Raw genomic sequence first — 21,814 nt, 5'->3', positions numbered from 1 at the left:
ATTTAAAAAGTAATAGATTTGGGTCATCTCAAAGACATTTATAAGAGGATTGTTTAATTAGGGAAAAATGGAAAACTGAAATCTATCAAGTGGATGCAGTCATGAAAAATGAAAGGAAATCTTTATTTGTTGATAAAGGAAATCTATTCAAGACACTATTGAATGAAAAAGCAAATTAAAGATCAATATGATATGATCTAAAAACAAATATGATCTAAAACACAGATATGATCTAAATCATAATATGATCTAAAAACAAATATGATCTAATATGATCATCTATGAGCATAATATGATCTAAAAACAAATATACAAATTTGTCTGGAAAACTATCACAATGGTGGTGGAATTTTTTTTTACCTTTATTTTACTGTTTTTTGCCTGATTTTTTAAAAAAACAAATACCAGATATTGTTTTTATAAAAAACAAAAGTTTCAAGAGAAAAAAAATAGAAGCCCTGCCAAATTATAGCCCATCCTGGAGTCCTGCAGAATGACTGATCACAACAGAGATCCATTCATGCCTTACTTCTGTGTCACACTTTAAGTGTTTTCACTTACTTAGAAACCCCCACTTGCTCAGTACAATAAAGCTTAGAAAAGTAAGTGCTTTCCAGGTGTTTTTAGAACCACCACAGAACAAAATACCATGTAGGTGGCACCATACCTGCTGCTTGAAGTACCTTCTGTCTTCTTCATCAACAAGGACTAGATTCAAAAAGTACCTTACTGAAAATTTTTTGTTCACATCTCTCATTGTTGGAGTTGGGTCATATCCTGCTAAAAATAGTCTTATTGGAATTGATTCACCTGAAAGAAAAGCAATTTCTATTTAGTTCTAAAGGATGACCAAATACAGTTACATAACATCTAAAACTAAGTATTATAAAGACACTAACGCTTCAGTTCCTCCTGAGACAGGAGCATAACAAAAACTTTAGACCAGAGTTTCTTAGTCTTGACACTACTGACATTTTAGGCCTAATAATTCTATGTTGTGGGTAAGGTCATGTACACTGTAGGAAGTTCAGGGCATTCCTGGTCTCTGCCCATAAGATGCCAGTTAACAGTCCCCAAACATGACAACCAAATATGTCTCCAGACATTGCCAAATTTCCTGTGGGGAGGAGGGGGTAAAAGTGTACCTAGTTGAGAACCACCAGCTCTGAAGTCAAATGCCTGGACTCAAATTCTAACTCCAGTCAAGTATATCCATCTTATAAAGGATCTGTAAGGACTATATGGACTAGTATATGTAAAAGCTTAAAACAGTGCCAGCAGTTAAGTTCTACTCTAGCACTTTTGTTACTTTCAAGCTTTCATGAATTTTGCCATTTCTCATCATGTGTATAAATTCTTCAATACTTATTACTAACTAGACTGCTATTTTTGGTGACTTGATAGCTTCTCTTTTCCTAAGAGTAATTATTGGCATATTCTGTTTTGAATTCTTTTCATGTAATACTTTTCTTATGTGTATCTATTTCCTTAAAGATATACAACCAAGGGCATGGAAAGGGAACAAGGGAGAAACCTCAGGTGAAACAAACATGCCCTGCTCCAGATCAATCATGGGTGCTAGCCCTAATTTATATAGGGCAGGCTGGAGGGAGGAGACAAAAAGTACAAAAAGAGGGAGCCAGATGGGTTGGGGCCACTCCTTCAGGGGTCAGCCCACCCTTGTGCCTTGAGGGGTGTACTATCCTTTGTTTACCGAGTAAAACTAAGCTGTAACCAGAGGCGGGGAAAAAGGATATACAACCGATTTCTTTACATAAAAATTTGTGGCTGCTGGAATTTTACTAAGTAATGTTGCATAACACACAAGTACACAGGCATGAGTTTCGAAGTCAGAAAGGCCCGGGCTCAAACGCCAACTCTGCAATGATTAGCTCTTGAAGGAAACCAGAATATGTCACCAAAAAATGTGCCTCTTTGACATTAAAATTATTCCTGAGCTGAAGGCAATTAAGCAGCAGTGAAAGCAAAAATGAATTCCCCTATTCTGCCTAAAGGCAGGATATAAATTATTTTATTGGCGACACCCTCTCTTTAGCCCAGGGATGGCACCAGAGGAATCTGCAAACAAGCCTACTCTGCTAGCTTCCTCCCTCATATTTTACCTTCCCATAGTCTGTGCACTTGGAAGCCTAAGCTGCTTTCCTTTGCCCAGTTGTTTCTCTCCAAATTTACTGTTCTTTTGAAGATGCTATATAAGCTGAAATGCTAAGTCACTGCTTTGAGTTACTTTTTTGTTTTTTTTTCTCCTTCATGAGGAGAAGGCAATGGCACCCCACTCCAGTACTCTTGCCTGGAAAATCCCATGGACGGAGGAGCCTGGTAGCCTGTTCCTGAGCGACTGAGCAACTTCACTTTCATGCTCCTGCGTGATGTGCACTGCAGGCATTAATAAACTGTTTTTCTCTTATTAATTCTGTTAAACAATTCTAGCTGAAAATCTAAGTGGGTAGAGGTAGTTCTGCCTACCTTAAGTTTTTAACCTCTGCATCTCAGTTTCAGGGATAAAATAAGGGTTGCTGCTGCTGCTGCTGCTGCTAAGTCGCTTCAGTCGTGTCCGACTCTGTGCGACCCCATAGACGGTAGCCCACCAGGCTCCCCTGTCCCTGGGACTCTCCAGGCAAGAACACTGGAGTGGGTACCACTACCTAACTCAAAGTGTATATGGAAGGGAACTTCAGAGCGCCTGAGAATACAATGCCTCATCAGTAGTTGGCACTCAATAAATGGTTAACTGCTTTTTGAAGTAATTACTAACAGAGTAAGAAAAGCCAAAGACATAAATTTAAAATGATAAATACTGGCTTCATTATCTTAGATACTGAAAATTATTTAGTAAGGGAGCTGCTTATTTTCTTGGGGGCTGTATAGAATTCCAAAATCCCACAGAATGAATGCTCAGCTATACTGGACCTTATGTTCAGCATGAGTAAAAAAAGATTTACAGAGAGAAACTCTTGTAACAGAAGACAAAATATTATAAATTCAGAACTAGGGAAAAGATATACATCAGTGTCTTTCCTAAATTCTAAATTTAAGCTGAATTAAAAAATTAAACCTTATTTCAAACCAGAAAGTACTACTACAGTCTCCTCAGTATTTATACAAAGATGATCTTAAAAATCATTGTAAAAATCATTTTAAGAATTCACATATTCACACTGAATAAATACTTTCAAGCTAAACTGCCATGAACACTGCTATCTGCACTACCTATAACACAAAATATCTGCACTACCTATAACACAAAAGAAGTAAAAGAAAAGTTTATTACCTTTAACTGGTGCACCATCCATTATTTCATATTTAGCGATTGTTTCTGTTTCTGTTGTGGTACTGGGTCCTAGGGCAATAATGTAAATGATATTAATTTAAATATTGCTAGAATATAATTTCCAGGCTTATACCTTCTTCCTATTTTCTGACTACATTATTTTAGTCCTAACTGACTTTCCCCCTTTTGTGAAAATGTTGATCATTCTTTTCTATTTCTTGATCTACACTTATTTACCACCCAACTGAGGTCTCACTCCCTTCTTCTCAAAGGTAATTCAGTAGACGCCTGAAAACCTGCAGGGGCTGAAGTGCCTCCCTGTACACACATGAAAACCTGCATGTAATTTACAGTCCCTACCCTGTGTCCTCCACTCCTCCCTGTGCACAGTTCCTTCCTATGCAGATTCAACCAACTGCAGATCATAAAGCAGCGTAAAATCTACTACTAAACAAAATCCACTGTAAGTGGACTCACACATTTCAAACCTCATGTTATTCACAGGTCAACTGTATACAGCTCAGAAATAATAAGGAAGTCTCCACAGACTTCCTTCCATCATTTCTAATATCTGCTAAAATAGAAACTAGGAAGGCACAGCAGTGCCCTGACATGCTAGTTTTCTCTGTAACACCCAAAATGTCTTTTCTTGTTAACTTTAACAGAGATAAATATCAAAGTGAATGCTTAATTGACATACAGTTCTTCTGAAGAGTCAATGATACAAGTTTTAAAAGTACACCAAAACACATGGTAGTGATCCCAATGTTGTAAAGTATATAACATGCAAAGACTAAGCTCTGTTCTGGATTATGAGTACAAATATTTCTTATTTAAAATTTTCTAGAACACCCAAACATAATTTTTATAACTAGAAAAAATGTTTAAATAACTTTTTTAAACAACAAATGGGAAATTGAAGTTTGGTTTTAATATCTTTAAATCACTTTAGCAGGTAAAAAATGGAGATTAAGAAATTACAGATGTTTATGACGATCAATTATAAATTCTTAAAAAGTGGTGCCTACAATTCTTTTTAGCAGAAAACCAGGAAAATTAAAGGGAACAAATTAAATCTATATACTAATTAAAACTAGGGGGAAAAAATAGGCAATTCCTTGGCGATCCAGTGGTTAACACTTTTCACTTCCACTGCAGGGGGCATGGGTTTGATCCCTGGTCAAGGAACTGAGATCTCAGAAGCCCCATAGTGCAGCCAAAAAAAAAAGGAAAAATTAAAAAGCAGTTATGAACCAATAAATGATCTGGGGTAACTCATTAGCTATCTGGAGAAAAGTAAAGCTGGATCCATAGCTGTTTCTTGCTTACATCAGGACAAATTCCAAATCAATTAAAACTTTAAACAAAATTCCTAAACTACAATGTATTACTTTAGTAGAATCAAGCATAGAAGATTATTTTTAGAACCTCAATGTAAAAAAGGCCTTTCTGTGGTACAAAACCCAGAATCCGTAAAAGGAAAAACTGACAAAGGTGACTTACACAAACGTCAAGAACTTCTACATGGTAAAAACTACCACAAGCAAGGCAAATGGGGAATTTTGCTGCTCTTAATACAGAGAATGGGGTTGATTTCTCTAACATATAAAGAGTTTCTACACTTCAAAAGGAAAAGACTAATAATCCAATAGAGATGCGGCAAAGGATATGGATAGGCAGTTTATAGGAAAGAAATACAAATGGCTTTTATACACATGAAAATATACTCACCCTCACTTGAATGAGAAAAATGAATCAAAACTACAATGGGGAACCTTTTCCCCATGAGACCAGAAAGTTTTATAACATTGTGCTTATGAGAACACATGGGAAAAAAGGCACCTTCCTACATTCATTGCTGGTAGTAATGCAAATTGGTACGGTCCATAAAGAGGACAAACTGATAATATTAATCAAAATTACAAATGAATATACCCTTGGAAACAGCAACTCCACTTCTAAGATTTTATTCTGCATGTAAACCAACACATGTGAAATGATATTATTAACTGAAGTGTCTCTAAAGTATGCACTGTACATAACCACTTGACTAAAAGGAAGGGTGTAATAAAGAGGCACTTGCATGTGTATGAATAAATGTTTAAACCATTTTAAAACTTGTATCACCTATGAGTAGCTGGAATACATAAACAGGACACTTTTTACTGTATAATCATTCACATTTTATTTTTGAACCATGTGAATTATCTACTCAAAAACTAATTTTTAAAAACATAAATGAGTAACTCACTGCCAGCAATATTAAATATCAAAGTTAGTATCCAAGGTAGATATTTAAGTTTAAACAGTATTTTAAGATTTTAAAATTTCAACTAAAATGAACTTCAATTCAAGAACCCTTTAACTTACCAATTCCTGTGATCTCTTTTTTAATCAGTTGTAACTCCATATGTTGGATTTTTATTCTTACTAATAAGAAGTAAATTTTTCCAACAATCACATCCTTTAAATGATACCTTTAGGGAAAGAATATTTGTCACTTACTAAATATCAGTTTACAAAACAAAGAGTGAAATATGTCCTGAAAAGGTTTATTAGATATCTGTAGGATAATTACTATTTAAGAATACCATTCTGACTATTCATGTATTTAATGTTCCTTTTTTTCAAGAGTATTCATCATTTTACTATAAAAATTAGGAAAAAAACTTTTACTTGATCATCAATAAACCTCAGAGGGTAAACTTAACCAGAGTAATTGTTAGTCACCTATTTAGAGGTCAACTTCATTTCTAAAGAACTTAAGCAAGGAAAATTAAGATTTTTATGCCTGAAAATGTTTGGCATATGGAGATGTTCCGAACATTAAAAACTTTATACATGTGTTTAGTGTATTACTCCAAGTGCTAGAATAGCACAGTTCAAAAATCACCTGGTCACAAAGAGACCTTCTCTAGGTTTGAATCTCAAAATAATATCCCAAGAGTTGACTAATGCAATTATGTCTCTCTGAAGGGAGACTTCCAGTGACAAGTTTTAGGTCCTAAACTAATAATTTTATCAACAATATAATTTAAGACTCTGAACACACGTGTATCACAATTTCAGTGATATAAACTGGGACATGACAAGCAATAAAAATCATGTAGTGCTTCCCAATGGTTAAGAATTCACCTTGCAATCCATAGGACACAGGTTTGATCCCTGGTCTGGGAACATCTCACATGCTATGGGGCAACTAAGCCTCTGAGTCCCAGCCACTGAGGCATGCTCACCATAAAGCCCGGGCTCCACAACAAGAGAATCCACTGCAATGAGAAGCCCACACACCTCAACTAGAGAGGAGACCCCGCCCGCAGCAACAAAGAGCCAGCACAGTCAACAACAAATAGATATATTTTTTTAAAATTCATATACCAGAAGAGTGCACAGGAAGAAGATAAAAGAATGAACATTCATTTCTTCAACAAACAAACTTTAATGAAAAAATAAATAAAAAGGAAAACATAAAACAGATTTAAGTATCAAAAAACCAAATGTTTTTTGATTAGTGTGTTTGTTAAGTGAGTTTGCATCCACTGGATTTGAACAAATCCTGTTTGGATACTGACATGAACAAACTTTTATAAGTCATTTAAGGAAATGAATACTGACTAGGTATGTGAACATGTTAAGAAATTATTAATATTTTTAGATATATACTTTGGTGAAAGTTTAAAAAGACAATAATAAGAGCCCATTTCTGAAAAAACACAATATATATAAATACATATACCCCCTCCCATGGAAAGCTATACAAAAGGATATTAATAGTGGTTAAGTGGTAAAGGTGAAAATACGTGGTATTTTTATTTCCCTTGACTTTTCTACATTGTCAATTTTTTTAATAATAAAAAGGTATTGTTCATGTAGTCAGAAAAAAGCATTTTTGCTTATTTTAAGGAGATGACCAGCTGAAATGATGCCAAGACAGTAAGATAAACTTTCACAGATTTACAGGATTAGCTGCCTTCTGAGATCGTGAGATCCTCTATTAAAAAATGGCCAAGCGGAGTCTTACCAAGAATAGAATATGAAAGACATCCGCACCAAGTCAAATTCCTACTAAAACAAAACCAAATTCCTTCTAAAGTTTCTTTCTTTCAGTTCAGAGATTCTGATGGTCTCTTAACATCAGATTAATGTTGACTCTATCCTTTCTTTGACCAATTTACAAAGACATAAAAGGTTTATTTCTTAATTTTCCCTGACCATTTATCTGTTTGTAAAAGGTACTTACTTTGATTTATTATATTCAAATTCAATGTGCAGACAATCTTCAATGCCCACTTCCATCTTAATCGAGTTGTTGACATCAGGATAGGTAGCAAGCTGGTGAACAATAAGATCATACTCTTTTACCAAGTCTGTCAGTCTTCTTACTATTGTCACTTTAAGAAAATACCTACAAAAGTCAATGGAGAGGACAAGTTAAACCTCCTGTGAGATATCTCAGTGTTTTAAATAAGCAAACTTTAGCATTCTCCTTCCTGAAACTCCTTAGGGATCAATTTACTCCATTTACTTCATGAAGAAATTTTCATTTTTAAGTAAATGCCTTCACCATGGAAAAAATACAAAGTTCAATTTTAAGAATAGTGGACATACTTTTTAGATCAATTTGGAATACTACCATCAAGCTTATTTGAGGACATCTCTCTGGATGGATTCTTTTTTTCTTTTTTTTCTACATCACTTCTTAACCATAAACTAAATGAGATTCATTGGGAAACTAATGGATTTAGAGGGTAATTCCACTTACAAGACAAATGAAGTATCTAAGAAACTGAGGTACATACAAGGGAAGTATGTGACTAAAACTTCTCATAATGGGATCCTCTGAATCTTATAGAGGGCTTCCCAGGTGGCACAGTGGTAAAGACTCTGCCTGCCAATGCAGGAGACCCAAGAGATGCAGGTTCAATCCCTGGGCCAGGAGGATCCCCTAGAGTAGGAAATGGCAACCCACTCTGGTATTCTTCCCTAGAAAGTTCCATGGACAGAGGAGCCAGCAGGCTACAGTTCATGGGGTCGCAAAGAGTTGCACATGACTGAGCACACGTGCGTGCACACACACACACACACACACAAACACACACACAAATCTGATAGAAGGATCTTATTACATCAGATCTGCATTAGCCAGAAAAAAAAAAATATATATATATATATATTTGACAGAATTTTCAAAATCTTAAGTCTTCCGTCTAAAATTATAATTAGAATTTCAAGACATTCAATAGTAGTCATTACCTTCTGGTTTGTGTATCATAAACTGTAGACAAAGTCAATTCATACCTTAAGCGGACATTGGCACCGATGTAAGATTCATATGGCTTTTCAACTTGCATAAATTCAAAATCATAACTTCTGCTCTGAGTCAGTTCTCCAGGTAAGGCTAGTTCTTTCACTAGGTTTACAAATTCGTGAGTATTACTCTTGTCATTGAAAAGCTCTAAGAAATTTAAAAAAGTGAAAGACCAATTATGTTTGATATCCATCTCATCAAAACCCAAACTTCTACTTCCAGAGCAAATAATTTTTATCAAAAGAATTACTTGGATTTGCCTTCATTTTAAATACCAGAACTATGATCTGAATTCTATTATCCTATTTTGCTCTACATGGGCTTAAAAAAATTCAAGTGGCATAGCAAAATAAAAATTTCTGTTATGAAAGAATTCAATCCTTTAGTGTAGTTAGGTAGGGTTTGCCCAATAATAAGCTGTTTAAACTGCTACATTTCCAGCAATTATTTGAACTTCATCCCTTCAAGACAAAAAATGCTTTGTTGTTTTGCTTTAGTTAGGCAAATATATTACCCTGATAAAACTATACTATGTAAAAGACTAAAATCAACTATCAGTTAATTACCATAATTTGCCCCTTAAGTATAATCTCATCCAAAATAGACATCTAAACAAACATCTACCCATTCCAATTTTGATACTTTCAAAATAGACAGTAAAACTTAGAAAGCTAGGATCTATTTTCTTTTCTCTTTCTGTATCTGCAGTACCCAAAGATTTATATAGTTTAACTCCTGCTAAAGCAAGAAATATATGTATGGAAACACACAAGCTGATCTAAGTCAAGAAGAAATTACAACTTTGCTTTTCACATGGAATTTTCTGTTAACAGGTGAGTCTGGCTACATGTATAAACTAAGTTAGGAAGACAAATGGCATGAGTAATTAGCAAGTGAAGGATGAAGGTGGCACTGCTAATTGTGAATAAAGCTGGTGAAAAACCTCGGCAGATGGAATTTTCAGGGAGTCAACTAATTTACTTGAATTATTTTTCAAGGCTGGTAGCTTACATAACTCCTTTCACTTTTAATAATCAGATTTCATCACAACTAAAGGCAGCATGAGTCAAATATCATTTAATGTAATTAAAAGAAACATGATTATTTAATGTTTATAAAATAAATCCTTTTATTATGCAAAATCAATTCCTTCTTTCCATAAAGCTAAACTCTAATTCAATTATTTAACTGCCATATCAAACTCTCTTCAAACTCAATTAACAACAAAAAAAATTAATACTATTTTAAAACTCACCAATTTGACCTACAAATTCAATTCTAATTCCTTGGTGCTCTAGCCTCTTTCCAGGTTGCTTAAAGGCTAGGTTCACCTGCCAAAACATGAAATTTTAAGAAATGTTAACAATCCTTTGTGGGCCTACTAGCAGATTCCTTCCAGATGAATATAATATATAAATACTTCAGGTGTTCATTTCTGAAGTTTGAGAAACCACCACATACCTAGATTATGATGATCTTATACCTCCAGAGAAGGTAAAACTTACTCCTATACAATCACTAATGAACTTATACGTACATTTAAAGCATCTGCTTTGTTAGGAAGGAATGTTTCTTTAGAGCTGGAGAACTACAAAGAATCAATAAAAGGGAAAACTTTCGACTATTCAAATACGTTTTCTGGTCAAATAAACAATTCTATAATAGCATTTTAATATAAAGGTTATTAATAATTCCAAAAACTGACCTAAAAGATCACTTTCAGCTTTTTATAACCAACCATATATTGCTATAATTTTTGGTATTAAAAGCAACAGTTATTGCCCTGAGTCTGCGACTCATCCTAAAAATAGAATATCTAAAGATCTAAATTTTAAGTATGATATATCTTACATACTTTTGAAATTAAGTATATAATCTAAAATCCCTAAATTTGTATCTGCTAAATGGAAACCTTATTACACATTTTAATTTGACAAAATATAAAGTACACAGATATTAAAAACAAAATTGCACCCATTTAAGGATTAGCTAAAATACAAAAAAACACATACTCCCAGGTTTGTTCTTTACTGTAAAAAATATTGGTAATATGACTCTTAAAAGCTGTTCTTTCAAACAATGCTTCTCAATAGAAGTCAAGAACCAATAAAAATAAGTTCAAATACTTCTGTTTATAAACTATGTAATTAAAATATTCATACTTCTATATCTTCAACATCTATAACCAGGGTGGGTTTAGTTATTCACCTTCCAAATTAATATGTCAGAAAAAGAAGTAAATAATTAAATTGGAGTATATCACATGATAGAGTATAATTAAAATAATAAGGTCAAAGAATTTTTAATGATGTGAGAAGATGTGCATGATATGTTACATGTAGGAAGCATGGTCAAACTGTATACAAGTATAATGCCAATTATATTTTTTAAACTACAGAAAATAAAAATTCTATGGGTAATTTTGTTTCTTTCTTTGCAGCTTTTTTTTTTTTGACAAACAGCAATTAAGTTTAACTTTAAAAAGTCTATGCTACAGGAGTCCCAAGACAATTCAATGGGGAAAGAATATTCTTTTCAACAAACGGTAGTAGAACAACTCAATCTCACCATACAAAACAAAGAAACTGGATCCCTACCTCACATCACACATAAATATTAATTCAAAATGTAGCAAAGACCTAAATGTAAGAGCTACAGTTATGAAATTCTTAGAAGAAAACACAGGTGTAAATCTTCATTATCTTGGATGGGAAACTGTTTCTCAAATGACACCAAAAGCATGAGAAGTGAAATTTTAAAAAAAGATAAATTGGACATCATCAAACAAAAAACTAGTGCTTCAAGATACCATCAAGAAAGTGAAAAGACAACTCACAGAAGATGTCTGCAAAATATTACTGATAAAGGACTTGTATCTAGACTACATAAAGAACTCTTACAACTCAATGATCAAAAGACAGACAACCCAATTAAAAATCGTCAAATGATATGAACAGACTTTTCTCCAGAGATGATATACAAACAGCAATAAGCACGTGAAAAGATGCTCAATATTACTCATCATTAAACGAAATGCAAATCAAAACCATATGACCACTTTTCACCCACAAAAAAATAATACAGACAATATAAGTACTGCAAAGAATGTGAAGAAACTGGAACTCTCATACACTGCTGGAGAGAATATAAAATGGCACAGTTGCTCTGGAAAAGTCTGGAAGTTCCCCTAAAAGATAACAGATGACCCAGCAATTCCATTCCTAAGTCTACACTCCAGAGAAATGAAAACACAGTCACACAAAAATGTATACACAAATGTACAGAAATATTCTTAATAGTCAATAAATAGAAACCCAAGTATACTTAACTGAAATGTCCTCAACTGAAGGATGAAGAAATGTACATCCACATACTAGACAAATATATACTAAAACATCATTCAGCCATAAAAAAGAATAGTGCTTTGATAAATGCTACAACATGAAAGAACTTTGAAAACATTATGCTACATGAAATGAGGCAGACACAAAAAGACAGATCTTGTATAACTACTTATATGAAATAGAAGAAACCCAGAACAGGCAAATTTACAGGGAAAAACAGTAGACTATAGATATCCATGGATTGGGAGAAAAGGGAAAAGGACAGCTATTGCTTAATGAGTACAAAGTTTCTGTTCGGGATGATGAAAAAATTTCAAAATAGTGGTGGTGATTGTACAACACTGTGAATGTGATTACTGCTACTGAATTATATACATTAAAAATGGTTAAAATAGCAAACTGTATTATATTTTTGACCAAAAATTTTCTTAAAAGTAATAAACCTTGAAGACATTATGCTAAGTGAAAGGAGCTGAACACAAAGGCCACACGTTGTATGATTCTATTTATACGGAATGTCCAGAATAGGCCAAATCCACAGAGAAAGAAAGCACATCTGTAGATTAGTGGATGCTAGGTGAGTCTTAGTTCACTCACGCTGCTGTAACAAAAAACCACAGACTAGGTGGCTTAAAAACAACATAAATTTACTGCTAACAGTTCTGAAAGCTGTGAAGTTCAAGATCAAAGCACCAGCAGATTTGGTGTCTGGGAGAGTTTGCTTTCTGGTTCACAGATGGCTGCCTTTTCACTATGTCCTCACATGTCAGAAGGTGCACACAAGACTTCTCTGAGGACACTAATCCCATTCATGAGGGCACAGCCCTCATGACCTAATCATTTCCCAAAGCCTCTCCCCCGCCCCCTCCACTCAGCCCCACCCCACCTACAAGTACACCATACTAAGGATTAAGTTTTAACACACAAATCTTACGAGGACTTATACAAACATTAGTATATGGCGCCAAGTAAATGACTGCTAATGCTACGGTGTTTCTTCGGGTGATGAAAACAGTATGGAATGAGCTAGTGATGGCAGCTGCACAACTCCGCACAAGTAGGGACAATCTCCTAACTGTATATACTCGGGGTAAGCCTGTGAATTGTAACTCAATAAAGCTATTTTTTTTAAATAGAAATGAAAGTGTATATCACAAATAAAACAATGGAATAGAACAGAGAGGCTGCAACAGACTCATACAACCTCTGGTTACTGACAAAGGTGATGCTACAATGCAGTGGTGGAAAGGATGGCTTTTTCAATAAATGTCCTGGGTCAATTAGATATCCATAGGGGAAAAAAATAATAAGTAGTCTTGACTCTTATGTCATAAAGACAAAATGAATTTCAAAAAACAGAGAATCTAAATGGGAAATATAAAACTACTTAAAATTATAGGAGGAACAGGAGAATATCTTCATGCCCATAAGGTAGGCAAAGATGTCGTAAATAGGATACAAAAAGCACTACCAAAAAGGAAACACAACATTTGTAAAGTATATTATTATTATTATATTATACATTATACATCTGTCCAAACCCACAGAATATATACATCACCACAAGTGAACCCTTAGGTAAACTACAAACTTTGGGTGACTATAATGTATCAATGTATGTTCATCCTTGATCAAAACTGTACCATTCTAGGGGCTGATGTCGATAATGGGAAATCTCTATACCTCCCTCTCAATTTTACGTAAATCTAAAACTACTCTTAGAAAAAAACCTGGAAAAAAAAAAGGTATACATTAAAAAAAAAAAGTATACATAGACAGCTCACATGTCAGGAATATTCTTGCTCTAGGTAGGATGTCAGGTCTTCCAGTCTCTAAGATTTTTTTTTTCTAATACATGAAGTATTCTTCCTACAATGCATAACAAAGTTTGGAAACCAATGATTTAGTCCAACCTCAACTTACAGGTGAGATCCAGAAAGTTAAATGACTGCCCAGAGCTACCTATCAAGACCATGGTAAAGTCCAAGGCTAGATCTTCCAACTCCAGCCCAATGATCTTTTAACTGTATTCAGACATTTTACAAAGCCTAGACTAGTGTGGTAAGACTTGTTTTTGGTGGTGTTATGTCTATAAATTTTGAAAATCTGAGGTTCAGTCTCTCCCTAGAAAAACTAGATTGGTATCTCTACCCCTTCTACTCAAAGTCGCTCAGTCGTGTCCCCATGGACTGTAGCCCACCAGGCTCCTCCATCCTTGGAATTTTCTAGGCAAGCGTACTGGAGTGGGTTGCCATTTCCCTCTCCATGGGATCTTCCCAACCCATGGACTGAACCTAGGTCTCCTGTATTGCAGGACCCTTCATATAAGGTCTTTATACTTATGTATAAAATGTCTGTATTACTAAAGATATGGGGATATATTACAAGCAATTTGAAAAACAGAAATGAGTTAAATATCCAACAGTAGGGAAAAGGTATGCTTAATATATTACATATACATAAACATTAATTAATGCAGAGAGACTAGGAAGAAACACATTCAAATTTTAATAGTGAGTTATTTCCATATGATGGAACTATAGATAATTATAATTATTTTATAATTATTTTATTTCCCAAACTGTTTACCATGTGTATGTATTACCTTAACGAGCAGGAGAGAAAAACTCTTAATATTTTTTTAATCGTTTATATTTAGAAAAATTATTTCAAACATTTTATGATTTGATTTTATCTAGGATATTACCATTCTTCAGTATCACAAATTAATGAGTAGTAATCATATTCCATAAGGTATACGAATAATCCTTGGTAAGGAAAGGGGGGAAAAAGTTAAACCACAGAAGGTATCACAAATGTATCTGACCATGCATGGACACATTCTAAATGTGCTTAAATCCTCTACAGAGTATCAAGAAATGAGATCAATAGACACAATGACAGTAGTACAGACTGTCTATAAAGAATGAGAAAAAAACTTTTAGAAAGCTGTCCATCTAGTCAAGGCTATGGTTTTTCCAGTGGCCATGTATGGATGTGAGAGTTGGACTGTGAAGAAAGCTGAGCGCCGAAGAACTGATGCTTTTGAACTGTGGTGTTGGAGAAGACTCTTGAGAATCCCTTGGACTGCAAGGAGATCCAACAAGTCCATCTTAAAGGAGATCAGTCCTGGGTGTTCAGTGGAAGGACTGATGCTGAAGCTGAAACTCCAATACTTTGGCCACCTCATGCGAAGAGTTGACTCATTGGAAAAGACTCTGATGCTGGGAGGGATTGGGGGCAGGAGGAGAAGGGGACGACAAAGGATGAGATGGCTGGATAGCACCACCGACTCGATGGACATGAGTTTGAGTGAACTCTGGGAGTTGGTGATGGACAGGGAGGCCTGGCGTGCTGTGATTCATGGGGTCGCAAAAAGTCAGACATGACTGAGCCATTGAACTCAACTGGAGAATTATCCCCAATCTCCGTAACTCAATTAAAGGAGAAACAAACTTTGAGTGGATCACAGCCCCACTGTAGAAACTGTCTTATGTTAAACAGACTCACATGGTCACAAACACAAAATTCTGCACACAATTTAATTTAGACTCTGCCCAGTAACCATTCCTGCAAGTATTCTGTTGAATCAAAGCTTTCAGCTGACCTTCTGAAAACATTTTCCATCTCTAATAAAATCATTCAAATTTAGATAAAGCACAAGCCACTTTCATGACTAATTCTAATATTCTACAACTAGATAATTCTCCAAACAAAATATTTACCTTTCCTGAAACAGATTCTCCATCATAGAAAAGATAGTGCTTTTCTACTTTGCCATCTTCAGTTTTCATTTCCGCCATTTTCCTGGTTTCCCCATCATTAAGGACAACGTCGATCTCACAAATGGGACCAAAAAATCCTCCAAGAAAACTCTAAAATAAAAGAAAAATTCTCACAATTGTTTTGTCAGTCACTACAGTTTAAAATTCAAACTTGATTACCTATAACCTAAAGTTAACCTATGAATTCAGGATGAAGTAAGAATTCACACCAAATACTGCATCAAAACTAAATAAATTTCATACAATATACATATAGCTAATGCTGCACTGTACCCTTAAAAATTTATTGCAGATAAATGTTTTCTACCACAATAAAATAGCCCCCCAAAACTAAAGAAATTGAAACACACTATAATTTCAATCATTTCTATAAGTAACCACTATAATCAAATTCTAACATATACCAAAAATCTAAAAAATAAATCTTAACATCTGGATTGAAAGTTACGTTTAGTTATACATCTTTGAGGTTCTTTCATTATACTCTTATAATGAAACTCATACAATCCCAATTACTCATGAATTATTACAATGTACTGCTTATGGAAAGCCTACTGCTATATAAGTCTGAACAGGATATGTTACATTGTGTAAACCCTTGAAATAAAACTGGCTCTAATAGAGGAGACTAATTAAATTTGTTAATTTTTCTAAACAAAGTGTGTAAGCCTTGTTCTGTAAATCCTGAATATGACAGAAGTAAAAGAGACAAAGATCAACTGCTTATGAATGGCAAAACACATTAGCTAGAAATAATACAGAATCCATTGGCTATTCCAATGTCAGATATAGTTGTGGATTATTTTTTGCCTGCTATAAAAGCTAGTTTTCTAGTCTTTTTAAAAATTTACACAGAGTTATCTCTTAAAAACATAAATCTGGGGACTTCCTTGGAGGCCCAGCGGTTAGGATGTCATGCTTCCATTGTACCGGCACAGGTTCGATGCTTGGTTGGGGAACTAAGGTTTGGAATGCTGTGCAGTGCAACAGAAAAAAAATAAATAAACCCAATCAAATCCTTCAATATGCTGGTGGCAGTATAAATTGGAACAACTACTTTAGAAAATAGTTGGCATTATCTGGTAAAGTTAAAGATATATATATACATCAATGATCCAGCAATTATACCCCTAAGTATCTACCCTAAACAGAAACCAGGAGACCAATATAAGAATGTTCATAATATCATTGTTCACAACAGGTCCAATTAGGAAATAATCCAAATATTTATCAATGAGAAAATGGATACATACATTTTTATCTATATTCATACAGTGGGCAATGGAATCAATTACAGGACAGAAAACAAAAATGAATCTCACATACACATTGAGTGAAAGAGACCAGACACAAAAATACACACTGTATTATTCCGTTTATTAAAAAATCAAAAACATGATGCACATTATAGTGGTATTAGAAGTCAGGAAGTAGCTGGAAGAAAGCACTGGGGTACTATTAATGTTCTGTTTGGTTTTATCTGAGAGCTTAATACACAGGTATATTGACTTTGTGAAAGTTCATCAGGCTGTACACTTACTTGTGTACTTTTTTTTTTTTACTTTTTTTTATTTTTAAACTTTACAAATTGATTTAGTTTTGCCAAATATCAAAATGAATCCGCCACAGGTATACATGTGTTCCCCATCCTGGACCCTCCTCCCCTCTCCCTCCCCATACCATCCCTCTGGGTCGTCCCAGTGCACTAGCCCCAAGCATCCAGTATCGTGCATCGAACCTGGACTGGCAACTCGTTTCATACATGATATTATACATGTTTCAATGCCATTCTCCCAAATCTTCCCACCCTCTCCCTCTCCAACAGAGTTCATAAGACTGTTCTATACATCAGTGTCTCTTTTGCTGTCTCGTACACAGGGTTATCGTTACCATCTTTCTAAATTCCATATATATGCGTTAGTACACTGTATTGGTGTTTTTCTTTCGGGCTTACTTCACTCTGTATAATAGGCTCCAGTTTCATCCACCTCATTAGAACTGATTCAAATGTATTCTTTTTAATGGCTGACTATGGAGAACAGTGTGGAGATTCCTTAAAAAACTGGAAATAGAACTGCCTTATGATCCAGCAATCCCACTGCTGGGCATACACACTGAGGAAACCAGAAGGGAAAGAGACACGTGTACCCCAGTGTTCATCGCAGCACTGTTTATAATAGCCAGGACATGGAAGCAACCTAGATGTCCATCAACAGATGAATGGATAAGAAAGCTATGGTACATATACACAATGGAGTATTACTTGTGTATTTTCTATAGTTAACACTTACTTTAATAAAATGCTAAACATACACATATACAATGTATTCCATAACATGGCCTATACATATCTTGCTCTATTCATCCCTCCAGCCACACCAGCCTCAAATGATCCAAGTTCTCAAATACGCCCAGACTCCTTCTTGTCCTAGACCAAGTAATCCTAACAAAGTCATCCTTTCACTGTGACTCACCTCCACAAAGAGGCCTTCCCTAACTTCCTAATCAAAACTGAATTCTCCAAATTTGGGAAGTGCAACACCATGTAGGTTTACTTCATTTATTATAAAAATGTTAGTCGCTCAGTCATGTCCAACTCTGCAACCCCATGGACTGTAGCCCACCAGGCTTCTCTGTCCATGAAATTTTCCAGGCAAGCGTACTGGAGTGGGTTGCCATTTCCCTCTCCATGGGATCTTCCCAACCCACGGATTGAACCCAGGTCTCCTGCATTGCAAGCAAACTCTTTACCGTCTGAGCCACCAGGGAAGCCCACTTATTATAATCTGTGTACTTACTGAGTACCTGACTCCCCAACTGAACTATAAACTTCATGAGGACAGAGCCCTTATCCTTTGCTCAGCACTGAAGACTCAGTGGCCAGGGGCAGCACGTGGCATTTAGTAGAAGGCACTCAAATACTTGTTGATTGTTAATTTTGAGTAAAACACATACTGTCCTGATAATAAAAAATAAATGGATACATAAAAGAAATGAGCTAAAACTTGGCAGGTTTGTTAAGACCAGCCCTCCCCCAGGAAATTGGCATTGATGCAGTAGTAAAGTCTAGAGCAAGGAGCTTGAGTTAAGGCTCAGTTCTGTGCTCAGGAGGAAGGGTAACGGCAAACAAGCTAACAATCCTGCTAAGGCTATGTGGATCACAGGGTGATACTACTAATATGATGGACGGAGACTGTTTTCCTAAATTCTGAGCTTGCTTCTTTGTTTTTTGGGTTTGTTTTTTTTTTTTTTTTTTGCCTACACCACACTGCTTGTGGGACCTTGGTTATCAAACCTGGGCCCTTGGCAGTGAAAACACAAGAGTCCCAACCACTGGATCACAAGGAAATTCCTGCTTCTTTGTTTTTATTAATCCTTTATTAACAAAAGGATTATAATTTCAAGAAAGCAACTCAATGAATTACCAGATTAGTACTTATACTCCAAATATATAAAGAGCAAATTTTCCTTTTGACAAGATGTTTAGTCCCTTCCTAGTTAGCTTTCATACCCCCAAGTTTTAAACTCACAACTTGCTCAAAATGGTATACATTCTCCTAAGAGCTACAAATATGAGAATGTACAGCAGGTCAAAATCAGTCAGCTGGTATTGACTAATCATCAACTACCTGCAAAGCACTGATCCAGCAAAGGGGGCAGGTAGTGGGGAGCTGCTGTGAGAGAAACAATTATGAAAGAATAGATGATGTCAGTCTCAAAATTTGAATTATAAAACCGAGGCAGAAAAATAAAATTTATTTTTTTATTCCCCCTTAATACTTCCTAGAGTTAGTTTCAGGAAAAATGAGATTTGAAAACTATAACAACTGTTTTACAAATGAAACAAAATATTATGGTCACTTTTTCCCACATACATAATGCTTAACATATACAACTGAACTGGGATTTGAAAGTTGATATTAAAAGATCAATAATCAAAAATAAAATGTCAAAGTTGCCACTAATTAAAATGGTATAAAACAGACTTAAAAGTACATAAACTTCACCATTAACTAACGACAATTAGTAATTGTAAACAATAAGTCTTGTTTTGACACCATATGTAAAACTTAAAAATTGTTAGGCACTAAAAATATATAAAAACTATCTGTTGTCCTCAATCATTTTCTGCATGCATGAAGTATTTCATAAATAGTGGTTAGGACTCAGCACTTTCACTGCCAAGGGCACAGGTTTGATCCATCCCTGGTCAGGGATCTAAGATCCCAATTAAACAAATAAAGTTTTTATTTCAAGATGTGCATCTTCTTGCACATCCTATCATTTCAAACAAAATGTTACAAAATTTAAATCTTTTAAAAATTATTCACAGTCAAATGATAATACTTCTGATTTATATAAAGAGGGGAAAATACAGAATTGTCAGAATGGTGAGGACTACAAGGCAAAGGAATAAAAGCCGTAAAGAAGGTTAGGATATATTAACATACACTTCTGCTGAAATTACAAGAGGCACTTCTGAAATCTTAAGAGAAAGACTGCCAAGATCTTTTAGAAAAGATACCTTCAAGTATGTATTCAAAATATGGGATTTTCAGGAGCAATATTAGAAATTATACAAATTAAAACTCTTAGGTAGCCTTTAAATAAGATTTTTCACGTAATTTGTAACCCAACATTGAGCATTACTATCTAGCAAAATTACAAGTGGATGTTAAAAGATGAATTTTATAGCCCTCACTGAAGAAATTTCACTACATCCTTTGGCTGTAAAGAAATGCAACTCAAGGTGAGGCAGAAGAGAAGCTCTCAAAATTTATTCACTTAGTGCATACAGGAGCAATGAAACAGCAAATTTTCATACATATATTATTACACTTGTGCCTATTTCAGTGTTTCCAAGCTTTACAATTGTATTTGTTTCACGAGTAACTTGAAAATAAAAATTGTTATTGAAAATAATGCGTTAAAAGTAGTAATTTTAAATGTAAGCAAAAAATAGGGCCTTTTACGTTTTATTTGCAAATTATATTCAATTAAAGAAGCCATCTCTAGCCCCCTGACTAGTCAAGGTCCCCCAATACTTCCTTCTTATCACAGCTGTTTTATTTGTTTCCACGTTAAACAATCACACAAATGTTTATCTCCTTCTGGACTACAAGCTACAAGAGAGCAAGGGCTGATTCAGTCTTGCTCAGAGCCCCTGGGAGCGCCTAAGTGTATCTGATGAAAAAAAGAGAAAAGGGCTTGAAGTTTAAGAAGGAACATTTCTGTGCTCCTTTTCTTTTTTAAATTTAAAACAACTCGATTCCTGACTTTAAAATGTATTCATCAAATGTAACTTTTTCAAAAAATAAGCCTAGTTTAGTCTTTAAGCCAAAAGTCTCAAGCAGCTGGGTGAGCTCTGGGAAACCAGGTACTATTAAAGGAAAGTACACAGTAGGCGCTCAACATATGCATGCTAAGTGAACCAAGTAAATGAATACTACCATAAAATGAGTCAAATGAGATCCAATCTAGAGGAAATCGCCAACACACACAAAGCTAAATGCCATCGTGCTCACGCTTGTGCTTCCCACTAATTGTGGTTAAAGTACTGATTTCCCTCCCTCCTCTGCTCCCTAGGCCATTTCAACATCCCGAAGAGATAAGTTTCCAGAATGGCTTGGTGAAGGAAATGAGAGCCAACGTTTAAACCAGTGGGCACGAAACTACTGCCTTTGACTTAAAAACGTCCTCCCCTCCAACGTCCTTTTCTTTTTCTCTCTCATTCTACAAGTGTCAACGTTAAGGCTAACCTGGGGTCAGGAAATCGCAGGGAATCACCATATGCTAGTTTAAAAAGAAAAAAAAAAGACTCAAGGAGCTTGGTAAATTCAACGTTTACCAAGCTCCTGATCAACACTGGAAGAGTGACCAAGTCCACCGAGTCCCGAACTGGGGAACTCTTGGGTCACCCCATCTGAAAGGAAGTGAGGCTGCCCAGGAGGAGCAGAAGGTCTGGCTACCTTGGAAGGGGAGGCGGTGGCGGGCCCGCAGAGGCGGGATCCGAGTACCCAGCCACGGCCCCCCATAGCCGATCGAAGAACGCTGGCAGAGGCTCCGACATGGCCAGGAGAACGCC

At 35.4% G+C, this 21,814-nt stretch overlaps 1 protein-coding gene and 1 long non-coding RNA gene across 5 annotated transcripts in view; one reads left to right on the top strand and one right to left on the bottom strand.

The window, feature by feature from the left end:
• LOC112584685 overlaps window positions 1-12,343 on the top strand; it is a 19,786-nt gene extending 7,443 nt beyond the window's left edge. For all 4 annotated transcript variants that reach the window (XR_006641010.1, XR_003109054.3, XR_006550827.2 and 1 more), the window contains 2 exons: window positions 9,309-9,433; window positions 11,041-12,343. This is a non-coding gene — a long non-coding RNA (uncharacterized LOC112584685). The remainder of the gene's footprint in view (window positions 1-9,308; window positions 9,434-11,040) is intronic.
• VPS26A (VPS26, retromer complex component A) overlaps window positions 1-21,814 on the bottom strand; it is a 25,367-nt gene extending 3,553 nt beyond the window's left edge. Inside the window, 10 exon segments of the mRNA XM_006060320.4 lie at window positions 668-810; window positions 3,293-3,361; window positions 5,663-5,769; window positions 7,533-7,697; window positions 8,591-8,747; window positions 9,856-9,931; window positions 15,670-15,819; window positions 21,699-21,719; window positions 21,721-21,759; window positions 21,761-21,814. Coding sequence (XP_006060382.1) covers window positions 668-810; window positions 3,293-3,361; window positions 5,663-5,769; window positions 7,533-7,697; window positions 8,591-8,747; window positions 9,856-9,931; window positions 15,670-15,819; window positions 21,699-21,719; window positions 21,721-21,759; window positions 21,761-21,799 — 966 coding nt within the window. The 5' untranslated portion in view covers window positions 21,800-21,814.

This window comes from Bubalus bubalis, chromosome 4 (assembly GCF_019923935.1).
Source record: "Bubalus bubalis isolate 160015118507 breed Murrah chromosome 4, NDDB_SH_1, whole genome shotgun sequence".
Classification (NCBI taxonomy): Eukaryota; Metazoa; Chordata; class Mammalia; order Artiodactyla; family Bovidae; genus Bubalus; species Bubalus bubalis.
The sequence above is the reverse complement of the archived record's forward strand: the minus strand, read 5'-3'. Positions and strand labels throughout refer to the sequence as shown.